Genomic DNA, 21,716 nt, shown 5'->3' with positions numbered 1-21,716 from the left:
GTTCATAACTTTTATCTTTTGTTTTTCTTTTTTGAGTCCAGTATGATTTTTATTTTCACAAATTCCTTTTTTAATGCTCTGTAAACTTGCATCATTTTGGAGAAGGGTATAGCTGCATCATGGAGATCTCCAAATTAGGGTGGGAGCTCCAAAAAATAGGGGTTGAAATCTCCCCTGCAAAAGACACTTTATTCAGATTTGCGCTAAATAAAGTGCTAAAAAAAAGTCAGTTCAGGAGATACATGGAGCATATTTATTTATATAGCTAGGCATATTTTATATATATTTCGTTCTAATATCAAATAGAAACAATGTTTAATTTACAAACATTTATTTTGAAATGCAATCAATTTGGATGTATCCAGACCATCCAGACCTATGATCAGCCTATGATCCAGACCGTCTTGATCACTTAAATCCACTATGAGTTGATTTAATTATTATTTTTTTCATTTACGAAATTGTTTAATGCTGCATCCTATATGTATATGGATGTGTTTGGGTTGTTTTAAATGTTTTTTTTTTTTTTAAATACCATAGAGTTGTGGTGGAGTAAATCAAACGCGATATGCGGTGACGTCACAAAAGCGTTGCATTGTGGTATATGAAGCTGTCTGAAGTGAAGTGTACAAATGAAGATGACTCGCTCCCTCGGTCAAAATCGAGGGCGCAAGGGTCTGTCCAAATGAACTTCCCTTGTCCACTTCACGAAGTGGAACGCACTTCAAAATGGCCGTAATTTCTACGGTCTATGCCTGCGTCTCAATCAAGCCTGCAGTCTCCCTCTCATTTACTGAAGCTTTCGCGCCTCGATCGCCCCCCGGTGACCGGTCCCAGTATAGCCGCCCCTCTGTGTTTTCTAATGGACGCGAGGCAAACTAAATAATAATATTACACTTCAAAAATGTTTCCCCAAAGTTAGTTTATGTCACTGAAGGCAGTTATCATCACGATGATTTCATTTCAGGTGTTCGTTTTAAAAATAAGTTTAGTTTGAGTTAGTTATTTGATGCTATAAAAACGGGGGTGTGACGTCATGATTGACAGCTGAGACTGACGGCTTCTCTGAGTGAAGTTGTCACTGAGGCACTAACGGACTTTTTTCGAAATTTTTGGGAGCAGATTAGAGCTTTAGCTTTAATTTCTACATTTCCATAACTGTTTATTTCACACCAACATAATTAATTGTTCTGCATCTGTGAGAGTGTGGGCGGGCTTTTGATATCGCGGCTGTACTTCCTGCTCTACTTCCTGCGCGCTACTGCGCAACTCCGGTCCCGAAATCGCTACTGCGCAGACTCGGTCCCAAGATGTCAGCGCCGTGCAAGGCTGCCTGAAAGCTTCAAATATGGCAAGCGGAAACGGATGATGTCGAGTCGTCCATATTTTTTTACGGTCTATGGTCTCAATCAGCTCCCTAGTTCACTATTCATGATCAGGACATAAGTCAATGGGCTGACTCCCTAAACAGTGTCCTGACAACTGAACTAGGGAGCTGATTGAGACGCACCCTATGATTCCGGCCAGGGGAAGTGCTTATGGAAGTTTGCAAGTGCGTGGAGTGGAACCCACGAGTGGAACGCAGCATTGGAGATTTGCATGTATTTGTCATCCTGTTTTCAACACTTAGAGGGCGCTATCCATAGTTGTATCCATAGACTGTAAAAAAATAACAAAACGTCTTTCTTAATCGGACATGGAGAATAAAATATGATGTCAAACGACACTGCAAAAAATGCTTTTCTTTCTTAGTAGTTTTGTCTTGTTTCTTGTCAAAATATCTAAAAATTCTTAAAACAAGTATTTACTAGACAAGCAAAAGTAATTGTTGGGATGGGGAACTTCTATGTTAGTAAAGTCTGCACTGCAAAGAAAAAAAAAAGCATTCTTACTTAGTATTTTTGTCTTGTTTCAAGTCTAAATATCTAAAGATTCTAGCATTAAGAAACATTTACTAGACATGTAAAAAAATGTCTTGTTTTGGGGACAAATAACTCAAAACTAAGACAGTTTTTGCTTAAAATAAGACAAATAATCTGCCAATGGGGTAAGAAAAATAATCTTAATTCAAACAGAAAACAAGATTATTTTTCTTACCCCATTGGCAGATTATTTTGCTTAATTTTGAGTAATTTTTCCCCAATGTTTCTTAATGTAAGAATTTTTAGATATTTAGACTTGAAACAAGACAAAAATACTAAGTAAGAAAGAATTTTTTTTTTTTTTGCAGTGCAGACTTTACTAACATGGAAGTTCCCCATCCTTCCTCCCCTTCTCGTTCCATGAACCTCTGCAGAGTTAACTTTACTTTTAGTTTAACTTTAACTTAACAATTTTTTTTTACTGTTCCTGTGGTGTTGAGCAACTGCAATTACTGTCAATCCTATAATTTTATATTATAATTTATTTAAAGTGAATAAATTGTAATGAAAAATAAATAAAGTAAAATAGGCTAGCTAAAGTAAATCGTAAGTGGAAGTGGAATCGTAATCTGTCAGTTCATTGAATATTTAAAATATTATGTTAAAAATACACATTGGTTGGCCAATTCATGAGCATACATCAGCATTTGCACATTTAGGGAAATAAGGCATTATTAATATACCATGTAAGCTGCTATGTGCTAGAAATGGGTAAACCACTATCTGTCCGTCTGCCCGTGGGGTGGGCCGCACCGCCGCGCCAGGCAGTGTCCCACATTGTCCCCCCGAAACATACTCTTTGTCCTCCCTTGGGCTTATTAGCAGGTGGTCACCCTAGTAGCAGCTCGTTGTTTTTGCCCTCAATCAACATTTACATCAGGGGCGTAGCCATCTTTTCAGAAGTGAGGGGGACAGAAATGTTGTAATACCATTTTTTTTTTTTTTTGGACCAATATAATTTATCGCATCTCTTGCTTTTAATTGGGCAAGATATCAAATACACTGCTGAAAAATAACCAATAATTAATATCTATAATATTATTATCCTATTCTCCTATTTTTTTTTTTTTTTTTTGCCAATTTTATGATTGGTTTATATACTACAAACACTTCTGCATTAAGAGTCCATAGATTTTATGCAATGTAAAACAATATATATATTCTGATGTAACTCATCTGTTCTCTATGTCAATATATAGTAAAGTGTGATTTATTCCTGTGATCAAAGCTGAATTTATCATCATTACTCCAGTCTTCAGTGACACATGATCCTTCACTAATCATTCTCAGATGAGGATCTGATGATCAACACACACTTAGGATTATTATCAGTTGTGCTGCTCATGGTGATGCTTAATTTTCTAAACATTTGTGGTAAAATTAAAAAAAGAGAGAAATTAATACTTTTATTGATCAGACATGCATTAAATTGATCACAAGTGATATTTTTAATATTACAAATTAGATAATTTATTTAATAAATGCAAATAAATGCTGTCCATTGAACTTTCTATTCATTAAAGAATCCTGAAAAATAACATGTAGGCTATCATGGTTTCCACAACATTTTGGGAACTGTTTTCAACACAGATAATAATCATAAATGTTTCTTGATTATGAAATCCTCATCTGAGAATGATTAGTGAAGGATCATGTGTCACTGAAGACTGGAGTAATGATGATAAATTCAGCTTTGATCACAGGAATAAATTACTATATATTCACATAGGAAAAAAAGCGGTTTTAATTTGTTTTAACTATTTTTGATTACATAAATGCAGCCGTGGTGAGCAGAATACTAAACATTAAAAAAGCTGCATCATTCATATGATACTTTATTGTCAATAAATAGCCTACATTGAGATGACTTGAAAAACACACATAAAGCATATATTGTCGCACTCGTCTGATTGTCGTCGTCACGTTTCATCACTCATAACGATTGTTTTCCTTCAGCTGCAGCCAGGGGTGCCGCCAGAAATTCTGGGCCCTATGGAAAACAAAATTTCTGGGCCCCCTACAATTTTTACAGATAAAATTTAACCCAATAAACATGCCCTGTATACTTTTAAAAAGATATTTAGCACATTGCATAGTTAAAATGTCTAAAGATGAGTACAAAGCCTACAAAAACAAGAAACAAATATAGAAAGATGTACTTGTTTACATAAAAGGGAGAACATTAATTATCTCAATTGCAATTGCAAGCACAACAGAACATATTGTACACATATTGACATATATTTTACATGAACAAGCTTTAGCTGGGTCAAACTGCTCTATCAGGAAACACCAGCTAGAACTAACTCATAATTAAATCAGTCAAGGAATAAAACTAGCTAGGGCAAAAGGGCTCAAAATCAAGACACACCAGGAGTAATGCCAGGTGTGTCTTGGCATTACTCATTCAACCTATTGCAAGTCGATTTATCATCACAAGAGTCTTGAAAATATATTATGAAGGTTGAAAAGTTACCTAGTGCTGCTTTAAGAACATCAAGTAAGACAGCATTGATCGTAGCAGCAGCACTGTCACGTGACAGAACATGGCAAACTGATTTTGTAATTTTTGAAGCGTGTAGATTACTTTTTGTTTCGCGCTCAGGCTCACCTTGTTCGTTTGAGACGGGGACGGGGGGCGTGGGAGAAGGGTGTGCAGCAGCCACTGAATCTGTGTCTACGAGACATGATAACCCGGAGACAGCACAGCAGAGATGTATTGTTGGATGTAAATTATAATTCAGTAATTATTTTAGCTAGATAAAAGCAGGTCATGTAGCAACAAAAATAAGTAGGCTAACTCTGAAAGTTTTGGAATAACGTTAGAGGAATAGGGCAAGCTGCCTTTCTTTTTGAAAAACTGTGTGACATACTGTAGACTTCGGCGTTCTCTGTCTTCTCTTTCCTTCTTTCCGTTTTTGATGCCCCGACTTTTGATGTGACATACCTGCGTGTGTGACTGTCTGCGCTTCATCATAGCAAGTGCAATAACCAAGAGCTCACGCTAGCGCGGACCGCGCAGGTGGAATGAACCATTGTGAGGGAGGGGGGAGAAGGTTGTGACTGACATTTTGAAATTAGTTTTTTAAATATAAAATCTATGGTCAAAACGGACAAAATACACATTTACTACATGAGGGGCCCAAGCACATTTAATGTATGTATAAAAAAGAGAAAATAAATAAGAAAAGAAATAGGGGGTCTGCTCTTCTGGGCCCTAAATCAGTCTGGGCCCTTAGAATCGTCCTAACCTTCCACCCCTTTACGGCGCCCTTGGCTGCAGCTCCAGCTTGACAGGGTATTACGAATCCACTTTTGGACTTTCTGTGAGAGCGCCCTCCTCATATTAAGATTCGGAAAAAATTACAGGTCATGCATAGAAAATCTTGATGTATTCACATTGGTTTCTATGTAAATACACTTGCCCCTGACCTCAAGAAGCGCGCAATCAACCGATATTAGAGAAGGCTGTCGTTAGCGTCCCTGTTAACTTGTCCGCCCCTGCGCAGGGTAACGCTGGTTCGAATCCCGCTCGGAGTGGGTCGACTAGGATTGGTGAGACCCAGTAAAAGTGCGGGGGACGAAAATACATTTTATTAAAAGTGAGGGGGACACGTCCCCCGCGTCCCCCGCGTAATCTACGCCCATGATTTACATAACATACTAGGCTATCTATTTCGATCCCCTGGCTTTGACGAATTTGTATCTTGTGGAAATACATCTTGTGGAAAAAAATAAAAATTTTTGCAGATGAGCCTGACAATTTTGTGAAATGGCATTATTTGATATTTTAATATAGCATATTTAGGGAAAAGAGAAAAAATACAACACTGTACATGTTATAAGAAAATATATAACAAAATATGTTTGACAATGCCTTAATAGATGTGCGTATAGTATGAGGGGAATAGTGTTTGTTATACATAGAATACATACACAATATTTTTGGATAATTTAATTTGATTATCCAATAAATGTCAAGCACAGAAATGTAAAGTTTTAATTGATTGTGTCATGTAACAAGTTGACGAACAAGCAGTGTGTGGGTATAAAACATGTTCATCAGTGAGTACGAATGCCTTATATTAAAATATTTTTATGTAGGGATTTTTTTTTAGGTCTGCTATTTGTTTTTACAACTTTCCATATGTCCAGTACTAGTCTTTTTTTCCTTCTACACTCATACCGTTCCCTTTCCGTGTCATTAAAAACAAAATATCCCCTCCGACCATCACTTTTGGTCACTATATAGTGCAGAATATATTCACTATATTACATAAGCATTATATTTTTGGTTTAGAGATGTTTTTGAAATTCGCTTCTGCAGCACATATTTGTGAATGAATGAATAGTAAAACGTGGAGTAGTAAATAGAGAACGGAATCGGGAATGCCGTGCCAAAAGACCAGAGGTGAACAAAGTACACAACTTAATAACTTGAGTAAAAGTACAACTGGTCAAATATTACTCTATTACAAGTGAAAGTTGTAAAAACAGATTTTTACTTAAGTAAAAGTACAGAAGTATTTGTTTTCAAAAGTAGTTAAGTATTAAAATGCGTTGACATAAAGGAACTTTACTTATTTTATTATTATTGTATAAATGCAAACTATGCCATCATGTTTTAAGCCAGTCAGTGATGCTCCAATCTGACGTGCTAGCATACGACTAACTTAAACTCATTTAAATACTTGTATAAAAGTTACAAAGTTCTTTACAAAGCTGCTGTCACTTTAAGGCCGCATGCACGGATCCTATACACTCTATGTGAATACTCACCAAAATGAACATTTTGACATCCGTCTTCTTCCATTTTGCTATAAACTGATCAGTGTTAAAAAAAATGCTGTGACCCTACAAGAGTGGGTTTTTGCAGGAAGCCTTTCAGGAATCAAACACCTTTTAAAGAAGAAAAAAAATGAATTTCAAAGTTGCTACAGAAACGACTTTCAACTTTGAGGACCTTGATAGAAATGTAGTGGAGTAAAAAGTACGATATTTGTCTTTTAAATGTAGTGAAGTTAGTCATAAGTTTCCAGAAAGAAATAATACTCAAGTAAAGTACAGATACTCAAAAGGTGTACTTAAGTACGGTACTCAAGTAAATGTACTTAGTTACTGTCCACCTCTGCAAAAGACATGGATGTTTTCCACAAGTCTCAGGTGAAGTCTTGAATCGAGTCAAGTTTTTAGGTCTTTTCATATCTCCAGTACTAGAGTCTTTTTATTTTTCCTTCTACACCCACACCTTTCCCTTCCCGTGTCTATTCCCAGATTGCCGTCCGCAGCAGCCTCCAGCCAGGCCGCGGTGCTGTGTAGCCGGAAGGTTCTTGTAGACGGCTCGGCTGTAAGGGATGAAGCACAGACCCAGCTGCAGGTGACGAGCGAGCCGACAGTACGCAGCCAAGGCCAGAACCAGCAGCGGAGTGACGAGCAGGAAGCCCACGACCAGCAGAGCCACGCAGCCGCCGTCATTCAGCAGGTCCGAGCAGTACGGGGTCGAGCCGTGCGGACGCACCTGGAACACACATTTGACAGGTGAGGTTTGGGATAAATATGGGGATGTGTGCAGGTATTGCTGAGGAATTATTCTCTGAGGTATGGACAGACAACAGATACACTGCGCAACAATGTTTGCCGAAAGCACAATATACTCATTTTCTTTAGGAAGTCGATCTTTGTTACTTCCAAGGTTGGGAGGTTTGTCTTTCTAATATATTTTTTTATTTTTTATTTTTTTGGGGACAATCTGATTCATTAAAACCTCTGAAAATCACAATTTTGCGTTGTGAAAGTGTTGCTAAAATTTAAAAACATTTTAGAAGGATATGATTACAAGGAAGGTTGCGTGACATGGTTTGGAGCCCCATGATATAGTTAAAGCTCTGACTTAATCTGAAAAATGTAGGATCAATACAGTAAGGACGACAGAGCAAATCGACATATAGTGAACACACACATCAACATATACCACTTAATCCGAATAACTTGACAAAGACTGTTGACAAGGACAAATGTTATTTTTTGCACAAATGGAACCCAACATCCCGTAGTTTCTGTTGAAGCCAATACGGAAGTGACTTAAACTGCAATTCCTCGACTGGCCACTAAGGCTCCAGAAAGAAGCAGAATCTCATTGAGCCCCATGTTAAAATGCCCAACTTTACAGCAGAAAAAGACATGTTTACAGCCTGGTACAAATTGTGGTTTTGGTCTATACGGCTAATTTTGCCCTTCATGATGACTGTGAGTGGTGGGATGTGTGCAGGCATTGCTGAGGAGGGTCTTCCTGGAGGATTATTTCTCTGCAAGAATGTTTGCAGACTCAGCATGCTCATTTTCTTTGGTGAGTCGATCTTTGTTATTTCCAAGGATGGGAGTTTTTTCATTCTGACAATTTTTTTGACAAGACCACTGTTAATCTGATTCATTAAAACCTCTGCGTTGTAATAATGTCACTTTCACAAGGACGGTTGTGTAACATGGTTTGGAACTTATTGAAAACTCTTAAAGTGCCTCTATTATGCTTTTTTTAAAGACTCTCACTTTTGTTTCGGAGATCTCCTATGGGTTTACATGCATCCGATGTCAAAAACACTTCAGGCAGAATAGCCAGAACCGCCCAGTCTGTTGTAATTGGTCTACAGTAGCTGCGTTTACAGCATAATGCAACTTAGAGGGGCGTCTTCCGGCACCGAATGGAGTCAACGTGTTGAGTCAACATGAGTCTTTAGTATTTTCTGTTAATATATATATATTATCTGTTAATATGTTATATATCTTGTAGCCGCCTAATAATGCAACTAATGCTGATTTGTTTCATTGTCATGTATGTTTGTAACTGGAATTACTGATGAGGCGTTTCAGTCGTTCTTTCTTTTAAGAGACAATAACTTTATTCGTCATACATTTTAATCTTTAAAACTGCAGACTGTTTTACATTCACAAACAGTGATATATTACACTCTGCATGAAAGGAAATGTTTGAAAAAGCATAATAGAGGCGCTTTTTTGTTATCTTTTGTCATGAGTTGCATATTTATCCTTGTATGATGCATCAACCTTCCTGAAGCTGCAACAGTAATGTATGTTCAGACGGATATCACATTTTCAATTATGATTCTTTGGTTGAATAACATTGCATGGGAGGAAGGGGATTGAGGGGTGAAACTGACCCTCACATTCTTTATCTATCCCCCTGTGAGATTAAGGGAAGCAGAGTTAAAAAAGAGCGACTGAGTAAACAGAGTAGGAGGGTGAAAACACTGATAAAGCCCATCTGTGTTCGGAGCTGCACTTTCTCACTCTGACAGGTTTCTTCACTCCAGGAGATGCTTGTAAAAATCACAGCTGAATACAGTCGTACTTAAAGGAACTGTATGTAAGAAATGTATTTCAATTAATTATAAAATGGCCCTGATATGTCACTAGACATTAAGAAATCATGTTAATTTCAAATACTTATATATCACTGACAACTGTAGTCCGCCTGGATATTGTAAGTAAAAAGTTTTTGTTGCAGCCCTCAACTGATGTTGATGTTGACATGTTGTGTTTTGGCCTAAAGCTCCGCCCTCCACCTATCGACCAATCATGAAGACAGTAATGTTTGGGCATCTGGGTTGCCAGCTCTGCTCTAGTTACCACAGCTGAAGATCTACAAACGTTCCTGCTGATCCTGCAGCCAATCTGGCAACCTCGAGTCAGGGGGAGGGGGAGAGGGGGGGATACAACACTGCAGTACCAGTTTTGGCCACAGTCTTACTTAAGCCCCGTTTCCACCAAAACTACCGGGAACAATTTGTACCATGAACTTTTTGTTACAGGAACTTTTCTCCCCCCCAGACCTGCAACTGTCTGCGTTTCGACCGCGATCTAAAGTTTCGTGAAGATTAGGCAGATTAGTCCGGTGATGTAGGACTGCGCGCGACTGCTCCTCCAAGTCAGTGACGGACAGTAGGCTAATCATTTTTGCGCGATACTATATCCGCGTTTACAAGCACACTTTTTTTTTCATTCCGATTGAAAGATTTAGTGGACTGTTTACATGAGACGTTATCTAAACCGATCTGGTGTTTACATGTGATGACTTTCAATCGCAATCATTTTGTCACATGCAGTTTGTCTGCCACATCAAAAATGTCAACGCTGTTTTCTCCAGCAGCTGGACTGTGTTTACTGTAGCCATAGCAACTCTTAACAGCCACCAGGACTAATACAGTATTATATAAGCTATTTATTTGTTGTAAAGTGTAATAATCATCTCAGAAAAAAAAAAATTCTTCTGTCGGCGCAGTTAAAGTAAAAACTGCCTGGGGCAATACGCTGTCATCATTCCAACATTATCTTCATAACTTACGAAATCAAAAGTTTACCCCTCAGAAAAATCTACTTTCCTCTCTTGTCAACATGAGCGCGGCGCGCCCTGTCACGTCATGTAAGGACACACACTTAAAAGTAATCGGTCAGGTCGTTTACATGGTGAAAAATAGACTGTAAAAAAATTAATAACGAGTATGGAAGAGATTCAAGCTGTGCTGCTTTTGCTGGTTATGTATAGGTTTACGAGGTAATTAACAACGACAGAAAAGAGCACTAGCATATTCAGAAAGCTTGTAAAGCTAGATTTAAAATTACAATGTATACAGTATTATTATCAACTATTACGGATATTGAACGTGAGATGGCTGAGACGAACGCGCGCCATCAGACAGAGACCAAGACTGATATTTACTGAACGTAGACCGAACCTCACAAAAGACTTTTAAAAATGCCGGTTTGAAATAAAAAGCTGCGTGAGCTCAACCAATCAGTATGTTCAGCACCCAAGTCCCGCCCTCGAAAGTTCCTGAACTTTGAAAAAGTACTACCTCGCGAGCAGGGCCGTTTGGAGGGGGAAATATTTAACCAGAACTTCATTTAGACCCTGGTTCCTGCGGTCAAAACACACGAAGTACCACCCCAAAGTTCCTTGTTCCTGGATAAAATTCCTGCGGTGGAAATGCGGCTATTCACTTCCTTTAAAGGTGCAGTACGCAATTTAGGTGTAGCAATGAAGGTGGCGGTGGTGGTGGTGGGGGGGGGGTTATCGATTTCATGCAACAACTGGGTTTCCTGTTAGTTTCCTGCACCTTAACTCGTGTTGATTTCTAAAGCGCTCTTCACAATACAAGTAGTCTTAATTTTCCTATTATGTGTCTTTGACAGACTTTGACTGAGAAGTTGACTGCTTATGTGAATTGGCAAACTATTCTCTCCACGGTGGTCTGCTGTTCCTTACAGACCTTTGAAATTGACCTCTCGTTCATATGTGTCACATGGGGACTAATTGGTCCGGTGGGCCATTGATCTTTGATCCTAAGGTCTGGTAATTGGAGAGGTTGGAAGAATTCAGCCTTTATTTACACACATTGACCCTTTCTGACCCATGGGCGCTTTGTCACGATAGCTTAAGCTGTTTTTTTTTTTCTATCAAGAGACCACATGTGATATCTCACAGAATCTTGTCTGCTAATTCTGTAGTAATGTTTGAGTGATTGCATTTGATACGACTTTAAAATAAGTCAAATGTTTCAAAAATGAATAGAGCTGAGATTATAATAGTAGGTCTATTCTTCTGTGGGTCAAAGTGCAAGAATGCTTAGGGTAGTCACTGTACAACTGTGAGAGGAGAATTTTTTTATTTATCAAACTCCAGTAATCCACTCCTGTCCTGAAACGCTTCTCTTCCGACGTCATCCTCCCAACTCCTGACCTGCCCCTGCTAATACTCCTGCACTCAAACTGCTGAGAAATGCCCAAGATTAAGAGATTACTTGGCGAATCAAAGAGAAACCATGGCCAAACTCCCAAAAATCCCTAGAAGAATATCTCTGAATCATGATTAGCTTTTATTCTGAGTCTTTTTCCCAGATTATGAAGGACATTCCTTAAGTGCAGCCACGTTTGTCTCAGAATATAAAATCATTTTCAATATGATTGTTGTTAAATGGCTCTTACTTTGATTAATACAATGTCATGTTTTCAACTTTAAATCAACATACTTTCTCAGTTAGTTTACACACATAGGTATTTTAATTAGCGCAACTAAAACTTAAATTATTACTTGCATAATAAGCGCACTGCATTGTTTGGCCTCTATTTGCAGAAAGTTTAAGATCCTATGAAACTGTTTGATCTTTTCATGAACTGTTTTCATAAATCTAAAGTTAAAGCGCTCCATAATAACGCAATAGTCTTCACTTTGATGTTAGACTGGAAAAAAAAGTGTTGGATTTACATAATTTAATTGTGTACATCGGTCCCACATGAAAAATTAAGTTAAACAAACATAATTTGTTCATGTAACTTCAAAATCATGAAATGAATTTATTTTAAGTGACTCAATTAAGAAGTATCGAAGTGAATTTTACATGGCAAAGCACTTCAATTTGATTTATATTTAAGTGGATTGAACACAATCAAATCAAGTTAGGACAAAATGATTAGCAATTGTGTTGTTTTTTTATTTATATATATATATATATATATATATATATATATATATATATATATATATATATATATATATATATATATATATATATATTTAAATGTCCCATTTTTTTTTGCAAGTACATGATTTGTCCAATTTTTATTTTGACAGTTTTCAGGTTGTTTTTTGCACCTGTGTCTACACGTAAATGTCCTCATCACGTGAAATGAGCAACTTTGAGCTGCCGTGTCAAATCATATTCCATCACATCCATCAAAAAGAGCCTTTTCATATATTTTGTATGTTTGATAATATCATGACCAGTTTAATGCACTTCTCCCAACTCTTACCGTAGAATGACAGAGAAAGCCGAACACCACCATGACAATAGCAGGAGTGAGGATGAGGCCGAAAACCAGCCCAGCCAGGCAGGCGTTGATGGCTGCGATCACCAGGTTCTGCGCGGTCACCAGAACTGAACAAGCCCAGCAGTCCAGCGAGCCCCGGAGCTCCAGCGGCCCTTCAGCCTCTGCAGCCGAATACGGTGGAGGCACGACCACGCCTGACCCTCCTGCTGGGGTCCCGGCAGGCACAGTGGAGGCCAAAGAGTGTGTGTGCTGGAAACTGGGCTGATGGTGATGATGGCTGTTGGTTGGGAGCTCTTCAGAGAGGTCGAGGGTCTGGTGATGAGCCCCCTTCTCCAGTGTGCCGTTCATGCTCATCCTGATCTGACAATAGAGAACAAACGTGTAATGGAAAAATTGTAATCACTGATGAAGAATATTGATTATTTAGTGTGTTGGTATTCATACAGGAGCTAAAGCCCTATTCGGACAGGATTTATTTAAAGGGTTAGTTCAACCAAAAATGAAATGTATTGTCATTAATGACTCCCCCTAATGTCGCTCCACACCTGTAAGACCTCCGTTCATCTTCAGCCTCAGGACACAGTTTAAGAATGAGAATCTCTTGAAGCATCGAAAATACATTTTGGTCCAAAAATCACAAAAACTATGACTTTATTCAGCATTGTCTTCTCTTCCGGCTTTGTATTGGTTCATGATTCAGATCGCCAATGCCACGTGATTTTGGCAGTTTGACACACGATCCGAATCATGAATCAATACCCTGATTCATAACCATTCAAATCTTTATTTGAGGAGTGAAAACAAACACGTTTTCAACATGGGGACATGGGGGTAAAGTGATTATTATCAGAGGTTCTCTGTGATTTTAGTCCCGTCCGAATGTCCCATTTCGGTAATCATTACGAACAATATCAGTAAAGATTACCGAGACTTTTACCTTCTGGAAAAAGGTCTGTTAAAATGACCTTGGGTATACTAATCCCGTACGAATAGTTCCGCTATAAAAATATATGGTAAAATGCCGTCATTTCCTGTTTAAATGTTCTATGGTATTTATTCACAAGTTTTGTGAGAATGGAGGTGCTTGAAGCATTCGGTTGTGTAATGTTAGCAACACATTATGAGCTGTTTGATAACGTTATCATGCAAAAGGCTAATCAATTACCCTTATGTGTTCGACGTTGTAAAGAGCATTGTGCAGCGTTTACTACAGCAAAGTTGAGCGAGTGGCTCGCTGAGCTGGTGTAAGTGAGCGGAGGCGGGACTAATTTGCATATTCATGAATCTTTAGATAGCCTACTAAAGGAAGCAAGAATGAAGAGTTACATTCAAGTTGTTTTAAGGCATGAAGACATTTTCACAGGGGGAAAAATGCATTTAAATGTCATTTTGGTGGAGTTTGAAGGGATACAATTATTGGGGGGACTTTATTAAGCAGCTGAAGACACGGCTATTCCGCGAGCACTAGTGGGTCTCATTCATTAATAATTGCTGGATTCTTTCATATTTGTACGCACAGGAGAATTTCTTACGAAAATTTCCGCCTGATTCACAAAACATTAGACACATGAATTTGTTCTTAACCTCGTTTTGATTTGAGTGAATTTGGGAGTAGCTTATTCTAAATGAGTGCCAAGTGCACAAGGTTAGTCATTTGCATAAAACACACCCTAACATCTCCATATAAGGGCTTTCCACACACTTTCCTTACAGCCTTGCCAAGTGTGCTGTTCTCACTTGTTATCACAATAAACACCTTTTATACAGACCCAGATTACAGAGCTCACATTACCCGGCTGTACATATGCGTATATCTGCGTTATTCAGAGAAACTGAAGCAATAATGCAGCTTTTCTTCCTCTTTAACTTTATATGATTGAATGTATGTAGGATTAAATTAAGTTATAATATTTAATAATTTCAAATGGATTATTTTATATAATTAGTGCAATATACTTCAATGTAATTATAGTCTTGTTAGGATATAACTTCTTAACACGATTATAAAGCCAGAGTAGGCTGTTATTTTTGCATACTGTTGGTTTCTGTTGTTCCTATATTTCTTATCGTAAATTAAGAAAAAAATAAAATAAATGCCACTTTGTCTCAATATGAAAACTTTGGTGTATTGTGATTTGTTATGCAAATCGTTCGTACGCACATTTCACGCCCAAACGTGTGCATACGCGCATTCACACGGGGCCTAACGTTAGTTTGATTAGTCGCGTTGTGCACGGAAAACTTCCGCGAGGCTCGTCAAAATACAGCTCTGAATAATACATTTTTGTGGACAAACTGCATCTAATAATAGCGGAGAAACGGAGTGAGCTGGTGCTAGGAAGGTAATAAGTGATCCAAGCCGCCCAAAACATGACCATTCTTTATTTCAAACTTCAAGCTAATTTGTTAGCACAACGTTACTGTTTAACAGCAGGGCTTGACCTGTCAGGCGTTTTGGCAGATGCGTGTGCTGTATAATGTGTGGCGTGCTTCCGTTAAACTTTCATTTTATGGTTATAACATTTTCCTTATCTGTAAGTGTTACAAATTTACGCAAGGATTTCCATTTTGCATGATAAAGGCTTGTCCTGACGTTTTGTTGAAACTTCAGACTTTACTAAATGCGCATGCGCGTCAAACAGAAGAGACAAAAATATTAATTTAGCTGTTGTTGTTGGACGTTAATTTTAAGTTTAAATGTCAACATGTAATTCAAATATTTTATGACTGGTAACTCTAAAGGGGTAACAGCGTGTAATTGGATATATATGTAAGACGTTTCTTACATTTAAAGGGTAAAGAAATCACAGTAAGAGTGAATGTGCTTTCCTGCAGAACATTCCTCTTATTTGTTAAGTTTGTGTTTTTCTTTCTTTTTCTTTCTTATCTTAATTTTTAATGTAGGGATTTTTGCTTTACAGCTCTTTTGCATATCGATTCACTATATTTATTCATTTGGCAGGTTTGTTTGAAGGACAGCATTGTGCAGGATGTGGAATAGTGTGTTTTGTTTTGTGTTTTTAGAAAACTGATTTTTTTTTAATCCGATTAATTTAAATTTAAAAAAGGTAAATTAATTGATAAGATATAGTTGCAGCCCTACTCTGTTGTTCTATTGTAAGTCGCTTTAGATAAAAGGAGAAAACAGACATGCTTTTATAATTTTTTTCTTATGTTCTTTTTTGACAAATAGCTTGAGGAATACTAAGAAGTTAAATGTCTAACTTTATTTTCAAAAATGAGAGGGAGGCTTTTGAATGATGTCCCGGGTCGATAAAGACCCAAAGCATGTGTTTAAGGTAGGTGGATATGCACTGGATAGGTTTTATATTTTTAAGCTTGAACCACATTATCATGCAATAGAGCTACAAAATACTTGAAAGCAGTTTTAAAACATTCAGCCATTAGTTGGTTAATTTGAACATTTCTTGTTCATTATATTTTTTGCTATTTAATCATGCAAGCCTCATTTTAAATGAACTTGCTCATATTTGACACTAATGTGGCCCTGACATCTTCAAATCTGAGATTAAACTGCTGTCAAATCCTGGACATAATCTGTGATCGTGATCTGTGTTTGCTGACTACAGCGGCTGCAGGAAACTGTAGGTTATTTCACTCCGAGTCCTCAGCAGGCGTTTAAAAATTTAAAAAGGTTGTTACATAAAGTATTGCCAGTGGTGTTGACTTTGACATCGGTTTGGCACTGTTTACTAACCACTAAAGTTCAGAGCAAGGTTAAATCACTTATCGCCAGGAAACTAGGTTTGTATGATCTTTTAATTAGGTCTTTAATCAGAGACTGATTGTTATCTGAAAGCCAATTGGCCCTTTGCGGCGGAAACTAATTGGTATTTCAGTGTTTTTGGAAAAACACAGGCGATGTGATGATGAGTGAGAGGCCTTGACATCGCAGTAACACACACACACACACGTCTTTTATCGTGTATGGCTATGTGTAATTTTATTCCAAAATAAAATGAAATCGTCACTAAAGAAAATAAAGCCCAACTATAGGGTCATTACAATTAATTCATAACTATGCACCCAATCACTGTTTCACTTTTAATCTCTTTATATCCCAGTTTGCACCAAACCCATCTTGAGAGTTTGCTGCCAAAAACAATTTTTGTTTTAGTTTTATCCGATTACTGGCGCTAGTCCCGTTTGAATTTCCAGTTGTCGCTAAATAACTTAATATGTTGGAGTTTGTCTTTGGGTGAGCGAGGAGGATTTTTCTTCAAACCCTCCCAAACAGCATGTGGTGATGTAGGGGTTGTTTGCTCAATTTCTTTAGTCTTTCTGACCCCAAGACTCAACTAAACTCTGCGATTCTCCATCTGTGATCTTTGGAGAATCTTTTTCCACTCAAAACTCTCCTCGCCGTGCATTAGGATGATATAGACACATCCTCTTTCAGGCAGATTCGTAAAATCTTTAGTTGAATCTTAAATATTGCCCTGATGATGAAATGGGGATTTTCAATGCTTAAGCTATTATTTTCTCGCAGCCACTTTCTATTTTGTGAAGCTCAACAATCTTTTGCTGCACGTCAGAACTATATTCTTTGGTTTTACTCATTGTGATGAAGGATTAAGGGAATTTGACCTTTGTTTCCTCATATTCATACTCCTGTGGAACAGGAAGTCATAGCTGGACAATTTTATGCTCCTAGTCACCCTGGTGTGCTAAAAAAAAATCTATGAATTAATGGGAATGTACTTCAGATATATTTTACTCAACAATTTGAGGGGTGCCAATTATTTTCCAATGTGTTTTGGAGAAAAAAACTTATTTCATAATGTAATCCCCAATCTCTCGCTCTCTCGCTCTCTCACTCACTCACTCAATTGTGCTTTATTGGCATGACATACATGGGTACATATTGCCAAAGCATTTCACAAAGCAAAACAGAAACCTACATCAAACATATTCACATTTACTTTATCATACTCACTCACTCACTCACTCACTCACTCACTCACTCACTCACTCACTCACTCACTCACTCACTCACACGCACACACATTCAATTATTTTACTATTATTTTAGCTTGACTGTATATGTAACCCTGGACCACAAAATCAGTCATACAGGTACTTATTTAAAAAAAAAAATTGGGCTTGATTATTGATTTTATTGAATTTTAAGATTTGTACATCATCTGAAAGCTGAATAAATAAGCTTTCCATTGATGTATGGTTTATTAGGATATGACAGTATTTGGCAACTGATTGAAAATCTTTAATCTGATGGAAAAAAATCTAAATATTGGGAAAATCCCCTTTAAAGTTGTCCACATGAAGCAATGAATACTACTACTAATAATACATTTTTAAATAGGACATTTACTATATATACGATCATTATGACCACAAATTGCCACAAATATACCTGTACAACTGGTTTTGTGGTCCAGGGTCACATATTTGTTTAAACCTGAGGTTAAATCCAGGCTCCAGTACCATCCAGATAGGACTCCAGAACAATAGACCGAGGTCATGCTACATAAATACATTACACACCAGACAGCTGTGGCCTCAATGTCATACGATAATCATCTAAATATGGATACAGGATGGTCTACGACTCTCTCTCACATACACACACACACACACACGCATACACTCTCACCCTTAAACACTAGATCCTGAATATGCCATCAGTGATGCATGATGAGGGTGACATGCACACGTTTGTGTGTTGCTGACCGTTGTGTTTGTCTTCCTGCCTTTGTATTCTGTTTGTTAGCGTCTATACAGCAGGTGACTCCGCGTGTAACAAACACTCGATCGCCACTCGCAGGAAACGTGAACACAAGCGCACACCATGCCAAACCTGGAGAACACCGTTTCCACTTTTCTGGGAATCGCACAATTGAGAATTAATCTGGAGCAAATATTACTCGCAAGCAACCAGATTTTATGCATATACAAGAAATGAGCTACCAATATGTAGCAACTTAAAAATCTGTTTAGGTTCATATTGGTGTACTTTGCTATTTATATTAGAAGCATTCATAACATTTTATTTTATCTATGCCCTTTTCTTCTTGATGGGGTATTTTAATTGATTAAACCGTAATTCACTGTTTACATACATTGCATGAAACACAAAGTCTACTGGCCAATCTAACTGTTTAATTTCTAAACATTTCTCACCTTTCTCACCAAAGTTTGCTTTGTATCTTGCTAGTGAATTTTTCTCACTATTAGTCCATTTTATCATGCTCGCTGGGTTCGTAGAGCAGAATTCTTAATGCGGTACACAATCTACATACATTTATTGTAAAAGTTACTTATACAAGTAATTTTTAATTGAACACCTTCGTCAGGTTTATACATCCAACATTAAGTATATCCAATTTAAATTTGGAAGCAATGTTGTATTTAAAATGTCACACTGTAAAAAAATATTTAGAAAAAAAGTAACCTGGTTGCCTTAAAATTTTGAGTTCATTGAAATTAAAATTTTGAGTTAATACAATGAACATTTTTTGAGATTCGACAACCTTTATTAAAAGATTATTAAAATATTTTGTAAGCATATTGGGAAATTATGTGTGTGTTATTTCTGATGACGCAGTGAAACATGCCAAATTGTGCTATTTTCATGATTTATCACATTTTTTATGTGGTTCAGATACAAAAATATTTTGAGTTTCTATTTATTAAACTAATTTCCTTCATTGTATCAACTAAATTTTTTAATTTCAATAAACTCAAAATTTTAAGGCAACCAGGTTACTTACTTTTTTAAGTTAAACCAACAAAAAACACCACAAATTTTTTACAGTGCATACTTACTATCTATCTAACAGTTTAAATGTTTTTTCATACATAAAAATATATCGATGGATTTAAGAGGGTCCCCCATAAAGGTGCATCCTATATGGGGGTCCTTGGCATCGTAAAGTTTAAAAACCCCTGCTCTAACGCCATAAAATTAGCCAACCAGACGTACTTCCATATATTCATAACTTAGCCTGCGATTGCTGTGTGATTTATAAAAACACCTGTTTCCCCCTCCTCCTCCCCAGCACCACTTGTAGACTCTGCTATGGGGGTTTTAATATATTCTAGCAGCAGCATTTCTGTTGAGTGTTGCAAGTGCATACCTGCTACCTTTCACTGAAAGACTATTTTTAAATAATGACAACTCTTGGGAATTAATTATTTAAAGGGATACTCCACCGTTTTTTCGTATTAAACTGTTATTCCCTTAACTAAGACGAGTTGATACATACCTCTCTCGTCTCAGTGCGTGCTCTTAATCTCTCTGATGCGCGGTGACGATCTGATCGCGTTTAGCTTAGCCCACTAAGACCAGTTCATTTACTATGGTACCAAACAGAGATCAAGTTAGAAGTGACCAAACACCTCCACGTTTCCCCTATTTAAATACAGTCACAGGAATAGCTGAACGATCAAGTATGGTGACACAAAATAAAACGTGGCGCTTTTCTAAGCAGATTAAAAAGGAGAACTATAATGTATGGCGGAATAGCACTTCTGAGAGTACTTCGATTTTTCAGGCGTGACTTTTTACTGCGCCGAGCCGAAGTACTCTCAGAAGTGCTATTCCGCCACACATTATAGTTCTCCTTTTTAATCCGCTTAGAAAAGCGCCACGTTTTATTTTCTGTCACCATACTTCGGATCGTTCAGCTATTTGTGTAACTGTATTTAAATAGGGGAATCGTGGAGGTGTTTGGTCACTTCTAACTTGATCTCTGTTTGGTACCATAGTGAATGAACTGGGCTTAGTGGGCTAAGCTAAATGCGATCAGATCATCACCGCGCGTCAGAGAGATTAAGAGCACGCACTGAGACGAGAGAGGGATGGATCAACTCGGCTTAGTTAAGGGAATAACATAGTTTAATATGATAAAATCAGTAGAGTATCCCTTTAAATAATTAACTCCCAAGAGTTGTCAGGATTGAAATAGTCTTTCAGTGAAAGGTAGCAGGTATGCACATGCAACACTTAACACAATGCAGAAATGCACATGCATAGTTATTGTTGATCTAACGGTTATGTGAATTAACATTTAAAAAGCGATCAAACAGATAGATGATAGATAGATAGATGAATTCCAAACATTCCTCCACTGTGGCCTCTGATAGGTCAGTCTCACGTGCACCTTATCAAGCCCCAACACACACACACACACACACACACACACACACACACTCTCACCTGATGGTGTGAGTCCAGTAGTCCTCTTCTTCTTCTTGTTGCCTTTGTCTAACTCAACATGCAGTCCTTGTTGTTTTTCTCGTCCTGTTGTTGTTGGGTTTTTTTGTTTTTTTTTTGGAATTCCTTGTTCAAGAAGTTCTAGAATCTTTAAAATTCTAAAACCGTTTCCCTTTGGTGCACTCCTGGCTGATCCTTGCTCTCATTTCTCGTGTTCTCTGATGTGTAGCTGGTTTTTGTCTCAGATTGTCTGTATGTTAGTCCCCCCTCTCTCTCTCGTAGTGAGGCAGACTGAGATATGGATGTATCCTGCCTGGCAGTTATAGCGGTGCCTTTCTCTGTGCCTCCCTCATGCCCCCTCCCCCCTTTTCCTCACCCTTCTCTTCTCCTCTCACTCCCTTTCTTTACTTTTTTTGTGTGTGGGGGAAGGAATGTTTATTTAAAGAGCCGAAGTGAAGACTTTAATTACTGCTGATGGATAGAGAGGACATAAAACCACCTCAGATTTACACCACATCTTCCACACCTCCTTTCTCCTCTGCTCAAACTTCAGCTGCTCTGACCACATGGTGCCAAGTGTTGTTTTTCCTGTAATCTTGTGGTGGTTTGGTTGATATTGCCCAAGCGATCTGTGTTTAAGCTCATGCTATCCATCATCCTCCACCCATAATGCAGTTGTTATTCAACAATCAGTCCTTTAGGGGACTTTTCAGGGCCATTTTTGTTTATTTTTATGTATTGTGTCAAAAAAAAAA

The 21,716-nt window shown here is 37.7% G+C and overlaps 1 protein-coding gene and 1 long non-coding RNA gene across 3 annotated transcripts in view; one reads left to right on the top strand and one right to left on the bottom strand.

Annotated features, from left to right (window-relative positions):
• Positions 1–3,318: 3,318 nt before the first annotated feature.
• Positions 3,319–21,274, bottom strand: tmem88b (transmembrane protein 88 b). 2 transcript variants are annotated; one of them, XM_067446736.1, is made up of 3 exons: positions 20,965–21,274; positions 12,747–13,119; positions 3,319–7,440 (listed from the first exon to the last, which is right to left on the bottom strand). In XM_067446736.1, the coding sequence occupies exons 2-3, from the start codon at positions 13,116–13,118 to the stop codon at positions 7,159–7,161; spliced, it is 654 nt and encodes a 217-aa protein (XP_067302837.1). In that variant the 5' UTR covers position 13,119; positions 20,965–21,274; the 3' UTR covers positions 3,319–7,158. The 2 variants fall into 2 exon arrangements, with proteins under 2 accessions (XP_067302837.1, XP_067302830.1); XM_067446729.1 differs by having other exon boundaries at positions 3,320–7,440; positions 12,747–13,124; positions 20,965–21,273.
• LOC137078951 (uncharacterized) overlaps positions 14,963–21,716 on the top strand; it is a 28,872-nt gene continuing 22,118 nt past the window's right edge. Inside the window, exon 1 of the long non-coding RNA XR_010905380.1 lies at positions 14,963–15,106. This is a non-coding gene — a long non-coding RNA (uncharacterized lncRNA). The remainder of the gene's footprint in view (positions 15,107–21,716) is intronic.

Source organism: Pseudorasbora parva, chromosome 1 (genome assembly GCF_024679245.1).
Source record: "Pseudorasbora parva isolate DD20220531a chromosome 1, ASM2467924v1, whole genome shotgun sequence".
Classification (NCBI taxonomy): Eukaryota; Metazoa; Chordata; class Actinopteri; order Cypriniformes; family Gobionidae; genus Pseudorasbora; species Pseudorasbora parva.
This window is presented reverse-complemented; position numbering and strand designations above follow the sequence as displayed.

Coding starts and splice junctions, on each gene's coding strand:
- tmem88b (XM_067446736.1), bottom strand. CDS start 13,118: ATGAGCATGAACGGCACACTGGAGAAGGGGGCTCATCACCAGACCCTC. Junction 7,441..12,746: donor GCTTTCTCTGTCATTCTACG/GTAAGAGTTGGG, acceptor TGTGTGTTCCAG/GTGCGTCCGCACGGCTCGAC.